We start from the raw sequence: 17829 nt of genomic DNA, 5'->3' as shown, positions 1-17829 counted from the left end.
ACAAATATCTTATTTTTTATAGAACTGATCTTCACCCCTACTGATTTAAAATATGTATTTAATTGTAAAAAGAAACGACATGATGTATAAAACGGTCAAATGTTGTGAAAAAGTTTTTTTTTTGGCTATTGCTACCACGGCTCCGTTTGAGTATCTGCACCCGTTTACGTAAATTTTTGAAGATCCGGTGCAGCATTTTTTCTATAGTTGTCTTCGAGTCGCTAAATTTCGCACGCAGTATGTCCATGTTTAGACATAAAATAAGAAGCGTCGCACCGTCGTCCGCGTCGATTTCATCAAGTTCGACAAAAAAAAGTCGGTCAATATCATATTATAATGCTCACTATTGATAGTAACGTATAGTATTTCTTGTCTCATTTCGAAAGAAATAAGACCCGATGAGGTCGTCCTACCGCAATCCACACCGGACGGTAGATTTTTAGGGATGCATTTGCGATTCCTGCAACGCACGAGCATATGACTCATCCTAATAGAGACATTTGTGTTTGTTGACGAAACCATTAAGCCAGAAATGGGCTTCATCTGAGAAGATGAGTTTTCGATTTGTGAATTTGGGGATAAACGTGAATTTGCTTATAATCTTGGACAAATTCCAACCATCGTACCAAAGTAAAAAGTGACAACCTTCCTTCTGTATTCAATACACATCGCCCTGGACGTAGCAAATATGCAGATAAGTTCAAAGTTCAACAAAGGTCGAGTGCATAAGTGAAAATGTGTTGCAGTAAATATTTTCAACATTATCCGTTAGTCAACTGTCAACAGTGTAGACATTTGTGGCACTCAACAGCTCTCGCTGCTAATAGCCGTCAAGTGAATTGCCTTGAATGTTTGATGTAGGAAATGCACTGCTGTTGGTAAATCTGGAATAAACAAATTTCGTTCATGCATCTACATACTCAAATATGCTTTGATTTACAGCAGTGCAGTCATTTCAATGTTTTGACTAGTAAGAAGAGGGAAAGATCACCAAAGCATTCTTCCTCACGCTAACGAAATGCTCTAGAAAGTTGGTGACACCCTTGTCAACATCATACCTGGGAGTAGTTGTTGATGTTGTTGCCTGTTAGCAGACATGTCAGCAGTTCAACTGGGGATTTCAAGTGCATTTGTTACTTTTCTATGCAATTCGACAATCTCTTTGCTGTTTCAACCGTAACCCCACTTTTTAATACGGTTATGAAATTCCATGTGAGAATGTGTACTTTATTATTTCTCAAAAGCAGTTTTAGGGGAGAGGGGTAAGATATTTGTCTGTATTTGTAACAGTTATGAATAAAAAGCAAGTCACATTTTCAATTGTTGGGGAGAACGCAAATCTAATTTAGATGCAAAGGAGAGAAAACTCGTCACTCTCCATAAATATGCAATATTATATTTTTACTATCATTCTTGGAATATACAATTTTTTGGAAAACATAATATTCGAATATAAAGTAATTAAAATTGAGAGAAGTAATTTAATGCAGAAGACTTTCGATTCGATGAAGTCTAATGAATGAAATAAATACATATAGTAAATAAATAGAGATAACGGCAATTCTCCAAAAAGTTTCAATATTTTCGAAAAAACCACTGCCTGCCATTAATAGCAAGCGAACGGAAAATCTACTGTAACATATAAAATGATAATCTAAAATGAACGGGATCTTTTACCAAAAAAGAGAAATTCCAGTTTCGAAAAATCTCCAGATCTAATCTAATCTGGATTTTAATATTTTCGGGTTAACTCATAAAGTAAAATGTACGACAGCAATTTTCAAATAAAAGAATCGAGCTTTAAGTAACAAAGAGATGTTCGCTAACTTCGTTTAATTTCGGCTAAATTAATAAAAGGAATTTTAACAATTAAGGAAGGGCTAATTTCGGGTGTAACCGAACATTTTATACTCTTGCAACTTCAGGAATCAAATCAATAGTAAAACGTCAGTCAAAGGATCGAATTCCAACAATTTTATATATACATATATTCTCTATATAACTCATAAATTGTCCGACATGTTCGGTATAAGGTTTGTTAGAAAAACCAAAATCATTATACATATAAGTATGTATAGATAAAAGGGAGTTGGGGTAGTATCGACCCGATTTTTTCTATTAACTTTTATCATTCTTCTTCTCTTCTTAATTGGCGTAGACACCGCTTAAGCGATTATAGCCGAGTTAACAACAGCGAGCCAGTCGTTTCTTCTTTTCGCTACGTGTCGCCAATTGGATATTCTAAGCGTAGCCAGGTCCTTCTCCACCTGGTCCTTCCAACGGACATATCATACTACATACTAAAAAATGTTCCCCGGGCTTCATTAAGGTACCTCACAGAAAAAAAAATTCTGTCTGGATTTCAATTATATATCGCATACATGGTCCGATATTTTCGGCCAAAATTCAACTAAGGATATTGGGGTCCACATATTCGGTACCAGTTGTGGTTGTATTTGGTCAGTTTTTATTTTAAAGAAATTATTAGTGCAAAATGTTATCCCATTATAGTAATTAATTTAAATTTGCGTTATGTGTCAAGTAGGCGAGGTTGTAGTTCGATTTCGCCACACGAAAATGTCAAGGGAATATTATGTACCGAATTTGTTCGAAAACGCTTGAGCGGGCCCTGAAATATGTGATTTCAAAAATGGGATGTGGCTTATTTAGTTATATATTTATTGCGCTTTTAGTAGTTTTAAGGGGTTATATACAGTTAGGATTTTCCGAAATTTCAAGTCGATACGATGAATATTTTCGAAGTTATAGACACATTAGTGAAGGCGCGCCGACTACATGTAAAGTGCTTTCAAAACTTTAAACTCATTTTTCTTGAAACGGTGTTTTCAAAGTCGGTGAGCAAGATTTCTCAGAAACGGCTGAACAGATCGGTCTGAAATCTTTACACAAGCTTCTTAACTATATTTTTTAGTAACTAATCGAAGGATTTCCCCATCCGATGAAAATTTATTATTTTTATAAACAATTAGAGACCCGAATTTTGGTCGAAAATCGAACCTTTTGCTTTGAGTAGCCGCCATTTTATCAAAATTTTTTTTTTGCTAATTCCTTCGATCAATCACTAGATTATTTATTATATTAATGAAATTTATTTGGTTTTTGCATTTTAGATGATCCAGTCCAGAGATATCGTTCTCACCGAAAGAGGCTTTTTTGCGGACCTCTGCAAAATTGGCAATATCAACGTTCCCGATAATTATTTTTGGCAGTAAAAAATATGTGAATATAGTTTAAGGTTGTCATAATATACTTGCCAAGTTTCAAATCAATAAACCAAATAGTTTGCTTAGAAAAAATTCTTCAAAATGCCTTTTTTCGACCTCCTAACTGTATATAACCTTTTAACCCTTTCAGCCCCAAAGGACTTTTTAAACGATGTCAAACATATATAGAAGTTGCTTATAAGCAACTTTGGGGCTAAAAGGGTTAATCATGATCATGAAGTTGATCTATAAGATGTGTATTTTAAAGAAGTTTTTGTGTATTTGACTTTTTAAACGATGTCAAACATAGATAGAAGTTGCTTATAAGCAACTTCGGGGCTGAAAGGGTTAAACAGTAACGCTATATAGGGAGTGATCGGGGTTATCTTCCGATTTCATCCATTTTGCAAGTGTCGATAGGAGTTTTTATAATACAATATTTTTAATGAGCAAATTTCATTCTTTGTAGAGGCTTAGGAGATATGTACATTAAACTTATTAGAGGTTGGGAGCTAGGCTCAATTTTTTTAAATTCGAGTTTTATTTCTTAATTTAGTGCTTAGTTATGGAACTTTATAGGTTTTCGGCTAATGTCGTTTTGTGTGTGTAGCAGTTGTCCGATTACGCCCATTTACGACCTTAAACTTTTTTTTACTAAGGAACGCTCATACTGAGTTTTATCAATATATTTTAATTTTTACTCTAGTTGCAGCTTGCAAGGACGGACAGACGGACTGACACACAGTCAACCGAATTTCAAATTTTCTCGTCATCTTGACCATTTACAAGTATAAACTATATATATACAACTTTATATCTGTCTCTATTAGTTTCGGATGATACGAACAACGGTTAGGTAAACAAATTCTAGAATTTTAATCTGAATTCTATTTATAATTTTTAACTTCAATGTTGGAATTTTTTAATTCCAATTCTTCTTCTAATTCTTCTAATCTCAAGTTTTTTTAATTAAACAATTCGCAACCATACTGAAGTCAGGCAATATTTTGTTATATGCTATTTACGAGAAATTTTATTACATTTGATGAAACAAGCTATCGTCTTCATCTAGAGTAAACATGCAAATTCTAAATTTCATCATCAAACGAAAATGAATGCGGATTCGTAACAAAATTCGAAAAATCCCGAAGTGGATGAAGGGTGCAAAAAGGTTCACCTATGAGATCAGTAGAACTCTCGACGGAAATTCAGCGCAGTGTTGCATATAATGTGATTACGGCTTGAAATATGCGTACATGGGTAGTTCTCCTAGAATAATTTTCATTAATTCCGTAAAATAATATACATTCATACATAATCTCAGCAACGTAGGTATCTTCACTGGTGCCTTTAAATTTCCACCATTGTAGTAAGAGCGAACAATTTTGATTGAACTTGAAATATTTTCCATTTTGAATATCGCTTCGTATGTATTTTAATTTCAACTGCACTTCAAATGCAAATTACGTTGAAGCACCAACATAAATTGTGCTGCCAACTAACTGCCAGATTCCCACTGCACTTGCCCAGGAGCAGCGCAGCAGTGCCATCATAACAGAAATGACATCAGAGCAAAGCGATTTAGTGTTGGCAGTTGCAGCTGCACATCGCAATTTATTATTACTATTTCAGTAATGTATTCTTTGGCATATTTAGCGCAGCACTTTCGTGCGGTGTTTCCTGCGTTTACATATAGCTTCGTCGAAGAAGAAGATGAGAGTACAGCACACATCTCAGATAAGCACAATGGTGCTGCCACCATTAACCAATTTTGAAAATTTTACGTGTTCCGAAACACAGTTTTACAGCTGTTTCACAGGCGAAACACTTCAATAAATATTGAGAACTTTGGGTCAAGTATCATGGGTGTCAGGCAGTACGCCAATATGGATAACCGGTACAATTAAAGGGGAAATCCACATTAGGTAGGAATAAGAGGAGTGTCATTCTTTTGGCTTGAATGAGGTCACATTACTACGCCAAGTCGTCCTCTTAAGAATATGATTTTAATCGTACAGTTTGTATGACAGCAATATGCTATAAAGGTTCGATATGTGCGATTTCCACAAATGGGCAGGCTCAAGGGGAGAAAAGGACGTGATAAAAACTTCACTTCACTTGGATGAAGCCGTCTAAAGTTTGAAATAGCCTTTCTTTTTGACGGTGCTATCGACTCGATCAAGGAACCGGCCTTAATTCAACCAATTTCTTTATTCTATTGACGTATTGATCATCAGTTGATGTTGATGGCCGTTCTGGACGTGATTCGTGTTTAAATAATTTGTACCATTGAAAACCACTTATTCGCGACAAACAATCATCAAAGAAGGCCTTTTCCAACATTTTGAATGTTTCGGCACCAGAAATTTGGTTCCGCACACAAAATTTAATAGAACTTCTTTGTTGAATAATTACACTCATCGTAAAAATCGCCGAATCCACTTTATGTACTTCAGAAAGACAAGCGTATACTCTTATATGACTTTTGGCACAGATGTCATACCAACCTAGAAAAAACACATTTCGACAAATGGATTTTACTATTTTTTACCCATAGTAATATACCATTCGATGGACCCAAAATTTTTCAAGTGGCAACTTTCGTTCATATTCCTACTGTTCATCCGTTTTACTTGCCGTGGGAAATATGCAAAGTATGCCATTAGCGCGGTGCAGCAATCAAACTTTTTCAATATTCGTAACTGCTGAGCTTCGAGTCCGCCATTTTCCTGAAAATCTTCTAGTCTATTGCTCCATTTTTATGTTTCATGTGTTAAAATAGTATTGATCATATTCTTCTTTATTGACGTAGACACCGCCTACGCGGCTACTATTGATCACTAAATGTAACTACGTAGGCTGATATATATATTTCTGGACTAGGCAACACTAAGTGTTGCCAGGTGTAATCTGACATTTCCATTGGAAAGTTTGACATTTTTTAGCATAACATCACTCAGAACGTTTTGTCATTTAATCGTGAATTGTTTTATTTACAGGGAATTAAAAAATTCATCTGGGCCAAAAAATGGAATTAACTGGTGAACATTTTCGTGCGATCATTTTTCGCAACTTTTGACGTGGATTATCACGACAAGAGTGCATCGATGAACTAAAATCTTTGTATGGCTATGAAGTACCATCCTATAGCACTGTGAAAAACTGTTACAAGGAATTCAATCGTGGCCGACGCTCGCTCAAAGACGAATTCCATGAAGGTCGTCCAAAAACAGCCGTTGTGCCAGAAAACATCGATGCTGTACGTGAACTGATAATGCTGACGGTCTTGCAGTTGTAACATACCTTCAGATAGAGGCATGCCTGTGCATTTCTCCCAGCAGCATACATTTGATTTTGCATGAACACCTGGCCGGTGAAAAGGTTTGTTCTCGTTGGATCCCGCACAATTTGACAATCGCTCAAAAAAGGCTCGTGTGGATTGGTGTAAAGAAATGCTGAAAAAATACGATCGCGGTGCTTCAAAAGACGCTTATATGATCGTCACAGTTGACGAATCATGGATCTATGCGTATGAGCCCGAAACAAAACAGCAATCGACCGTGTGGGTCTTCCAAGACGAGCCAAATCCAACGAAAAAAAAAAACATTTTCGTTGATAAATATGCCTATTTTCATTATTAGGCCAGAAATATATATAGCAGCCCTCGTATAAACTTTAATGTTTTTAAAAGACCTATAAATAGATTTTATGACGCTAGAAGGGAAACGATAACATCAAATCTGCGCATATCGTAGTTTTGAAGCCTTTTGTAGCAAGTTGAATGCACCTTAGTTCAATCGAGAAATGCAAATTGCCACTTACTAGTTGTCTAACACGCTTTCGAGAGTTTTGTCAAAATTGCATCCGAACAAATTCGGGTCACTTCGCATGCTATTCCTTTAATCTAATGTTTGTGAAAAAAGCTCAACTGCTAGGTTTTATTAGAGCGATAATACTAATACTTATAATATACTTGTCAAGCGAAAGAGATTTAAGAAAACTTACAGCTTAATATGTTTGAAAAAAGGTTGCCACCTTTAAGATGTAATTGTATTCATAAGGTAAATAAAATTTTTACAATATCGACATAAAATTAAACCTTTAACCTGTTTAATTTTTTTGACAAATTTTGACAACCTTTTTTTTGGTAAGGGTTGGCAGCTCTATGTACTTGTAATTCAAGCAAGTACTGCTAACAAATGAAACCTTTTATAGAAATATTTCGTGTATTGTTTTGTGAATCACTCAACGCAAGTTTTGTAGTCTAATAACACTTAAAAGTATTAAAAAAGTATTACTTTGAATCATCCCAAGATTTTAACAAGTTGGTCATCGTTATTGAATTTGTGCATAACTTCAAAAATGCAGGCAGGTTCGTCTTTTTTTGAAATCACTCTGCCACTCTCCCAAGAAATTCTATTTTGGTCTATGTGGGTATTTGTGAAGTAAGGTACTTCTTGACAAATGACGAAACGAAACAGAACGAACGGGAGACTTGTTCTAAAATGATGCTATGAAAATTACTAAAATTGTTTTACTACAGCACTTGTCAAAAATAGGATAGAAAATAAAATCTCTTGAAGAAAATATAATATAGAGCATAGCTTAATCCATAATTCTTAGGTACTATAATACTCTAAGTGAATCTGTGAACTTGAATAATAATAATTTACTATAACTTTGCAACGAAGCAATACATATATCGGAGCATAAATTGCCACGTCAGTTTGCCCAACTCAACCTAGCGGCGATATAGCCCCCAACTCTAAATACACTAGTAAGATTATCGACCGATTTTATTTATTTCATACGTTTTTCCATTGAATGTTTATATCAACTGTGATTTTAACCCAAGATCTATGAAATGGTGGTCATAAACTCTTATAATATTCACAGTTCGTGGTAAGATTTATAATATAAAATTTATTTTACACATTTCTTAATTTTGTTTGCAACACTTTCGCATTTACGTCCCTGAACTTCTTGAACTACCCAACAGTTTAATTTAAATAATGAAATTATTCAAGTGGAAAAAGAGTCTGGAAAGTAAATGACATTTAACTTACTTCACTTTTGACGCGCCTTCATCGAGTTCAGCGCTGAAAATGCAGAATTAAGTTTATTGATTTAAGCGTTTTTTACTCGCAACGCCATAACTTGCAGGATTTATATTTGTGTATGCAAAAAGTGCGGGCGGAGCAGAGATGAAAAACTGTAAAAGGTGACGGTAATCCTGTCTACAACCGCAGTGACACTTTGTTAACACTATCAGGGTAAGAGGCAAAAAGTTCAAAGCATAAATATAAAAAAAACACGGTTTTTGTTGCGCTTTTTTATTTAACGGTGTCTGGTTAGCAGTCTTTTTCTCAATCTATTGGCAACATGTTAGTCTTCTTTACCATTTACATAAAAATTTTGCTTTTTGTGTCGCATATAAACCGTTATTTATTATTTAGCTCCCCTCAACTCTTGGGAGCTTTCTATCAACGCTTATAAACTGTGAAATGCGAGTTTAAGAAAGTTCGAATTGAAAAAATTAATAAATTATAACATAAAACTGCAAAAACCACGGCACTAATGGGGAGTTGAGAAAAGTTTGCTTTTTGCCATAGCTGTAATATAAAATAAATGTTTAACGCAAGCAACGCTCAAATTGCAGCACTCAGCCGCGAGCTGGAAGTTTTAACCCCAAGAAGAGACTAGACACAAAAAGAAGCATTGCTGCGATAAAAAGTGAAACACCGACAGTAAAATGGAAAGTTTACGAGGTAATTGACTTTTATTTATTTCATTGTTGCCAATTGAGCGCGACGAGAGAAAAATGTTCCAACAATGTAAACTAAAAACAAAATAGAAAAAACAATAAGACAGGGCTAAGTTCGGGTGCAACCAACTACACTTGCAAGGATTAAAGCCGGGTTAATGCCTTCAGGTATAAAAGGCTTCTTAGTTATATGGGGTCTAAGACAAGTTTTCACCCGATTTTATTCATTCCAAAAACAAATATACACCGTTATTATACCATATACCCCAATTTTATTACGATACCTCAGATACTGGCTGTTATATGGAGTACTATGTCACTCGAAAGTTCGAAAATCTTTATAATAGGTATATTGGAGCTTAGGGAAAATTGACTCAATCCAACCCATTTTTACCACACAGACACACAATTATCATAAAAGTATTCTCCCCACATTCCAATAATATCTCAAATCTTTATTTGTGTACTGAAAAGTGAAATAATCAAATGGAATTTCCATCTAGCTCGATTAGTTTTAGCTGAAACGTACAATTGTTAGATGAACAAAGCTATTGTACACTGTAGCAACATGTTGCAAGAGTATAATAATAAATACAGTATAACCCATTACAGTGTGTAGCCAGCTTTAAGAATATTTGCTTAGAATGAGCATTGACTGTAGACAGGTAGAAAAGTTTTCAAGTTTACTTAAGCGGAAAGATAACAAAAAAGTTAAACGAAACTTAAAGTGTCTATTTTAAGCAAGAGTTGTTAAGGACTTCCCATAATTTTCAGTTCATAGAAAACATGGAAATACAATTTTAAAATACTAGGCTACGTTAGTGTCAGATCCCGAGAGAGATATCTAATTTGGACTGCTAAAAACAAAAGAGTTAACATTTAAGCATTTCTTTGCAAGTTTATGTTCTTTACAACTGCCTACGATTTGGGCTAGCACGCATATTAGTATTATTATTCCTTAAATAATCTGAAGGCAAGATTGCTAAGTTGGTGATAGGTGCATATATCCACATTGATGACATGACATAATGTTGCAATGCTAAGGATGCCTGAAACTAGAGTTGGAGGTGGATAGTTCCCAATAATGGATTCTTCCTCCAACCTTTTCCTCATGTTTTAACACATCGTACACAAGTTCACTGTTCCTCTTCAAAAGCGGCTCTTTTCCACGCATGCTTCTCAGAGTTATGTTCGGCAGTAGGCTGATCCAAGTACTCGGGAAGGACGTCAGTCACACAGTCTTCTTGGTATCTAAGTCTGAGTTCCACAAACACTTCCGCACTCACTATTAGAGAGTGTTTTTATATATGCTACAAAAGGCGGCTGTTAAAATATCATTATTTGCAATAAATTAGACCACTTTTAAACTTCTGAACTGCGATTTTGGGTGTTTTTGTGTACGTCTCTATGCTGGATTAGGGTGATTTGGCCGAATTTATTAAATCCATCCGTCCGTTACAAATAATCCAAACCATTTACTCAACGACTACTAAAGTTCTCAGGAACTTCCCAGTTTATATTTAGTAAAAAGCAGCAAAGGAAAAACGGATTTTGGTTAACCACCTGCTTAATCAAAACACCAAATGTATCACAGTTGAACACTCAATCTTGAGCTCTAGCAAAGTTTGTAATTACTTTTTGGCCTTCACTAATATTATGTATACGCATAGAAGTGTATTACATTTTTCTGTTATTTATTTAAATATTTATTGGACTTACTAATATTTGAGGGGCGGGTCAAAACTTTCATTATTGTTGCTAACCAAAATTTCCACACCACCGCAGCCAAACAATAAAAACCAAAAAAGGAAGCCCAAAAAACACCATTCATTAACCAAGGCACAATGACTTACTAATTGCATTTAACGGGAGTAACCACAGCCAACACATACACTTATGAAACTGTTCAAGCGCGTCTGTATGTAGGCGTAATATCATATAATGTATGTAATGGGATCTGCACGGCGCACAGTGATGCCAAAGCGGAAAAAAAGGATTTTTTTTTATCATTCCAAATTTGTACCATCTTTTCATTTTAAGCAAAGAACTAATCAAATAACATTATCCGAATACTTGGGCTTGATATATTCAATGGTTTTTTGTTGGGAGAGCTTCAAAGTCCAACAAAGTATCAACGCAAAGTTACTCAGGAAAATGTAATGAATATTGCAAAGGTTAAAACTCAAAAGTTAACCATAAAATATCAATTGTAAAGTTTTTATTTATTAAAACCAATGTTATGGATGTGACTTACATCATCAAATGTATACTTTCTTTTTCAGTATTTTTTTTAATATGATGTTTTTTCTTGGTCCAAAAAAATCATATATTTCACAACTTCAATAGAATATAACATTGTGCGCAGGAGCGCGCAGGTTAGCCACTTACACAAAATAAACTTTAAAATCTCCTTAATCGATAGAAAGAAAAATCAGCTACCATTAGCTGCCAATTCATGAGTAATTAGCATTTTAATCTACTGCAGCTACTACATTTTTTTTTTTTTTGCATTTTAATTTACTTTCGAAATAAGTTATTGTCATGCTCTTACAATGATTGATGGTAAAGTTGTTAATACCGTAACTGAATGTTTCATATGTAACGCAAAACCAAAGGAAATGAATGATTTAGATGGTATATTGAGGAGAACAGTAAACGAAGGTTCCCTAAGATTTGGAATTTCTCACTTGCATGCAAGAATTAAGTTTATGGAGTGTATTCTGCATATTGCTTACAACAAACATTTTCGCCAATGGAGAACTGACGATCGTACCAAAAAACTGAAGGCAGATGAAAAAGCACGTATTCAAGCAAATTTGAAGTCATCCTTGGGAATGTAGTGTAGTGAAGCAGGGACTGGGTACGACAAATGATGGGTATACCTCACCAAGATTTTTTGAGAATCCTGCTAAAACTGCCGACATTGTTGGCTTTGACGAAAACCTGATACATAGATTTAAAATAATATTAAATACAATCAATAGTCAAGCAGCAATAGATCCTCAAAAAATTGAAATTTATTGCATGAAAACTGCGAGGTTATATGTCAGCCTTTATGTATTTTACTCTATGCCAATGACGGTACATAAAGTTTTAATGTATGGAAGTAAAATTGTTTCATCCTCTATTTTACCATTGGGCATGCTATCAGAGGAGGCTCAAGAAGCTCACAATAAAGATTACAAGAAATATAGGCTTAATCATTCTAGAAAGTGCAACAGAATTTCTACAAATCAAGGTGTAATGCACTTGCTTTTAGCTTCATCGGATCCTTTTATTAATGGTTTCAGAACAAATCCCAAAAATGAAACTTTAGAATTGGACGATGATGTTAAAAAATTACTTGTTGAATAAATAATTAATAATATATGATCATTTTTGAATATTTATTGGTTATGTTATATGGGAGATGGGCGTAATTGTGGGCGGATTTGCTTTATTTTTTCTGGACAAGCTTATATTTACAAAATATTACACTGCAGAAAATTTTGTTACTGTAGGATGATTTTTGATTTTTGTGTTATATGGGAGGTGGGCGTGGTTGTGGGCGGATTTTAACAAAAATTTTTTTTTCATCTAATTTGGCAATATGAGAGATGTGTGCCAAATTTCAAAGCCCTATCTCGATTCCTTCTATTTTTTGCCGCGGATTGTATGAAGCGGCACCACTGTGCGGCGTTTGTGTTAAGCAGAGGGAATTTATTTGGGTATTTAGTTTAAATATATAACTTTCTGTGAATATATATACATATATATTTATCTATTTATATTTATATTAGGGTGGCCGTTATTACCCAAGTGGATTTTTAGCATTGAAAAAAGCATCCAATGTAGACATTATTTTCAAATTTAAACCGTATCTAAATAATATTTCTTTTCCCATTGTATAAAACATTGATCTTGAGAAAATTATTTAATAAGTAAAAAGTTATTTAATTATTAAAATTTACACATGAAATATAGTACTGTATTTATATGTACATATAGTACACCATGACGTATGAGCAATACAGAATTTAAAGTACACTTTGAGAAATACTTAGTACATTTGATGAATAAGTTTAATTAATCATTAAAATCTTTTTGGTAGAGCGGAAGATTTTGTATTAGAATATTATCGCTTCAGAGTTGTTTCTTACGAAATAAAATGATGTATTGTAAAAAGTCAAAAATTCGTATATAAGAATATGGGAACATGATTTAGGCACGGTTTAAATTGATAGTAAACGCCTTGCTTACCTTTTTTAGTACCAAAACTAAAAGTTTAAAGGAGGTTTGCGAAAGAAACAGAATTAACTTGGAAAATAAAGGACACCCTAATATACATACATATACACATACATATGTACTTGGTAACGTCATTACGTATTCGCCGACTTATAACAATTATATGCTCAAATTAATTTGAATTATAGTAGCCATTCAGAGCCTAAGCGATAGTGTTTGTGCAAAAGTGTACATATGTGAGATAATTATCATTGCTTTAGCAATATAAATACATATACGAGTATGTAAGAGCTAGTGCGCAGTAGTGTGACTGTCTCCTGATTTTTGCTTTCTATGCATAATCAAGCATTCTTGGCTGACATCGCCCTCTACTCCTCTCCACCAATGCCCTATTGTAATAAATAATATTATTATAACAATTACTGCATGTGGGCGTACCAATGGACCTGCGGCTTAACCTGTTACAGCTCCACAAATCTACAAGTTTCAGTGGGAGTTAAGCATGAAAACCGAACTATTTGTCTACAACCAGTAGTAGTTTGACTCGCATCAGAGTATTTATAGAAATATAATGACCTTCATGTTAATAATATATTACAGAATAACGCCCCGAGTGTGTCTAGGTACTAATATTTTTTGTGACGTGATTTTATTTTAATCAGCTTTGACTTCGATCGATCTAACAGATGATGCTGACACAAAATTCCAAGAATCTCATAAGCGCCTGAAATAAGAACATACAGATTTACTTTTAGATAAACAGTAAAACCTTTTTTTACATGATTTTGAAATAACACGGTTTATCAAGAAGAAATTTTAAATTTTTTACACGTTATTTTTTATTTAACACGAATTAATAAAATAAATTTTATTTTTTTTAATGATCTTCAAATTACATATTCGAAATTAATAACTTTTCAAAAGGTAAAATTGTGTTAGTTTAGATAAAAATTCTAGACTCTAAGAAATGGCAAATGCAGAGCTTTTCGTTTAAACAAAAATGAGAGTTCTATTCGACAATCAGTAATTTCTGGGTCAGTAGTTAGTTCAAAAACAACTTGTTATAGTCGAAATTCTACTTTGAAGAAGACTGAAAAAGATATGGTGTTATGGATTGAAGACTTACAGGGAAAAAATTCTTATAGATGGGAGGATTAGAATATACAAACGACTTCAGGAGTATCTCATCAGGGAACTAATAAAATCGCTTTCAATGCAAGTCATGGATGGTTGACAGGTTTTCTGAAAAGACATGATTTTCACAATGTAAAAATTCAAGGAGAATGGTATCAGCAGACGAAAATGCTGCAAAAAAAGAAACGGCATTGTTTTGGAAGCAAATGCCGAAAAGAACATTTATAGCAAAATCTCAAAAGACAGCGGGTGGCTTTAAAGCTGCCAAAGATCGGGTGATCCTCTTGCTTTGTTCTTGCTTTGTAGTAACGCATCTGGCGATAAAATGTTGAAGCCACTCAAGCCACTCCTCAGTCCCTTATGCCAGGAGCTTTAAAAGGTAAGAACAACTTCCAGTTCATGTTGTGGCGAATAAGTAGGCATGAATTACGTATACATGGATAATCTATTTAAAGATTGGTTCAATTACTGTATTTGTTCATGTAGTCCAGAAATATATGACACAAAAAGGTTTAGAATTCGAAATACCTTTGCTTGTTGATAATGCACCTAGCCACCAAATGCTGGGTTTTAGTTGCTGTTTTTGCCGCCTAATACCACTTCTCTGATTCAGCCATTCTATCTGGTTATTATAGCAGCATATAAATGTACTTGTTAAGATATATTTTAGATTCAGTGGATGAAAACAATTTTAATGTTATGGAAGCATGGAAAAATTTTTATATTTTGCGGCAATCAACTTTAAATGCTTGTTGGAAAAACATTTTACAAGCTTTCGTGCAAAGTGGAACTTCAGTGGTGCAAAGATCAGAAATTTGTTCTGACTTATCAATCTGTGCGGAATAAAACATGACAACTGGTTTACGAAAATGAATGGCTTACATTTCATTTAAATGAGAGTTTTATTGTTGTTTTTAATTTTGATCGCGTTCTTATATAGAATAGAATGCAGACCACGAGCTTATGATTTTAATATTCATATCTTATATCACATTCCAAATCTCTATTGTGTGACTTCTTCAATCTATTGCTGGAGAAAAGAATTCGAGCTGCAGATCTGAATAGAGAAGGTACAATCTTCTACAAGAGTGTACAACTGCTGACGTACCCCGATGACATCCATTCCATTGGCCATAACAACCACACCGTTAATTCTGTTTTCTCCAGGTTGAATAAAAAAGCGAAGCAAATGGATCTGTTAGTCTGTTAGCGAGCAAGAGAAAGACGAAATATCTTCTGTCATCATACAAACAGCCGTCGCACTCGGGACTTGGCTTCCATGTCGTCACTGTTGACAGTTATAACTTCTCAGTCGTAGATAATTTCATCTATCTAGGAACTAGTATTAATAGCAACAACAACGTCAACGCAGAATAACTCTTGCCAAAAGGCGCTACTTCTTACTGAGTAGTCAATTGAGAAGTAAGAGACAGCGGCAATGCTGGCTAGGTCATGGCGTCCGAATGGATGAAAACATTCCAGCTCAATCAACGCAGTACCCGCGGTAAAGCAGAGGAACAGGAAGACCTCCACTCCGTTCGAAAGATCAGGTGGAAAAGAAGAAATGACAAAAATATACCATAAACATGTAGGTTATTAGGGTGAATTCGTTATCAAGAAACCGTCGGTGGACCACAATACTACATGTGGTTAAAATGTAAAGAATATATTTAATGCTAAATTTAATTATACTCATAAGAGCACCAAATTGTATGTAAAATAGTAAAATGTAAGCATTTCTGCATAATTCCAGTTGGATCTTCACAACAACTTTATTTATTCAACAACTAACCACATGCTATCATTACCAAGAATTATTAAAAACCATTTCAACGGAGATATTGCAAACTCACCTTATATTTCCACATTCATACCAGTGTAAATGTAGCTCCACAAGGTTATAATTAGAATTGTTCCAACTTGTTTTACATAAATTTATATCGTTAGTGCAAGTTTTTCAAAGAAAAGGCAAGGCCAAAAATTGATGACATCTTTCTATTGTGCACAAGTTTATATGTGCATATGTGTATGTAAATACGAAACGACCCTACGGTAACAAAGGTTCAATTCATCTTTTGGCATACATATAATTAATTATAAAATACTCAAATATGCATTGGCCTAGGTGAAGTGACAATACAATAACCGAAAACTTTTCTCAAAACACTGGAAGACTAATCAAATTTTCAGCTGAAAACTAGAACAATATTCGTTAGGGTTCCAAGCAAGGCAGGCTGAAAGTTTATTTATGCAAGTAAACTGTTTGGAACTACGCATGTGAGGGTGTACACACGCCGTTATACATACATACTATGTTCGTACAGCCCTAAAGCTTGCACAATATTACACACACACACACCAACAATGATTCTTAAAATAACCGTTGTAGTTGTTTTTGTGCAAATCTTTTGCAAATGCGATTCGTAGACCCCAGAAACAGAAGGAAATTGGACCAAGGAAGTGCGTTAGGTTAAAGAAAAGTCATAAACAATGTACTTGTATACGCGCATGTGTGTGAAGCAAAAGTTTTGCGGCCGACAGCCGTCAAGTTGGAGACAAACGCACACACTCATGCTAAACCCAGAAGTTTAAATTAACTTATGGTTTTTAGAGCCACTCAACCCACAGTAGGGTGCGAAGGAGTCATAACACCGCAACATTGCAGACATGCTACATACGCACATACATACATATGTACATACATGGTACATAAGTAAAGTAAATTTTGAGAAAATCTTATATTTGTATTTATTTTGCTTCTACAACAATAAATAACAGTGTGAGAAGAGGCCCGGCTGCTTAAGTAAATAAATAGCAATTTGTTCGTTTGTATGTGCGCGTGGTCCCAATCGTGCAATCGCGACGGTTAAATAAAATCTCTAATTCGGTAAACTCACTTTAAGCCACAAATGTTAGAATATTTTTTGTTCACAAACTCGAAATAGTTGCTTTAATCTGCGATACTTTAAACTTGCACGAAACTTTTTTACCTGAACGAAGATCCGCTCGCAGACGAAAATAGCAAACAGTGAAAGGATAAACATCATGACCGCCGTCGCGTGTAAAAACTACAACTCTTCGTACATAAAGTGCTTCCTTCTGTGTATTTTCTTTGCTAATTTCTTACTAAATATTTAAGTTGTGTTGTTTCCGGCATTTCTACTTCAAGCACTTTCGATGTTCACTAAGTGCTTTCGCTGCTATATACTACATACATATGTACGAATTGTATGCAAGTAAAGTATAAATGTGTTTGTGCACGTAAACTATTACTTGTACTTACTGCCATCGCTGTGAGCTACACCCTCGCGCAACAGGAAGTACCGCAGGCCCTCCATTGTGTAAGTTTTGGCTGCCGCAACCGGATCCACGACGTTTTGCTTACTTTTCGACATTTTTTGCCCGTCCACTGTCCAGTGGGAGTGTACGAATAGCTGTTGTGGCGGTTCCAAGCCTGCAACAGAAAAAAATTTAATAATC

At 34.7% G+C, this 17829-nt stretch overlaps 1 protein-coding gene across 1 annotated transcript in view; it reads right to left on the bottom strand.

The window, feature by feature from the left end:
- LOC105225758 (methionine--tRNA ligase, mitochondrial) overlaps positions 1-17829 on the bottom strand; it is a 41445-nt gene that overhangs the window by 17928 nt on the left and 5688 nt on the right. Inside the window, exon 5 of the mRNA XM_011204369.4 lies at positions 17633-17803. Within this exon, the coding sequence (XP_011202671.2) occupies positions 17633-17803 (171 nt within the window). The remainder of the gene's footprint in view (positions 1-17632; positions 17804-17829) is intronic.

This window comes from Bactrocera dorsalis, chromosome 2, assembly GCF_023373825.1.
Source record: "Bactrocera dorsalis isolate Fly_Bdor chromosome 2, ASM2337382v1, whole genome shotgun sequence".
NCBI lineage: Eukaryota > Metazoa > Arthropoda > Insecta > Diptera > Tephritidae > Bactrocera > Bactrocera dorsalis.
Note: the sequence above shows the minus strand (reverse complement) of the source record. Positions and strands in the feature narration are given on the sequence as shown.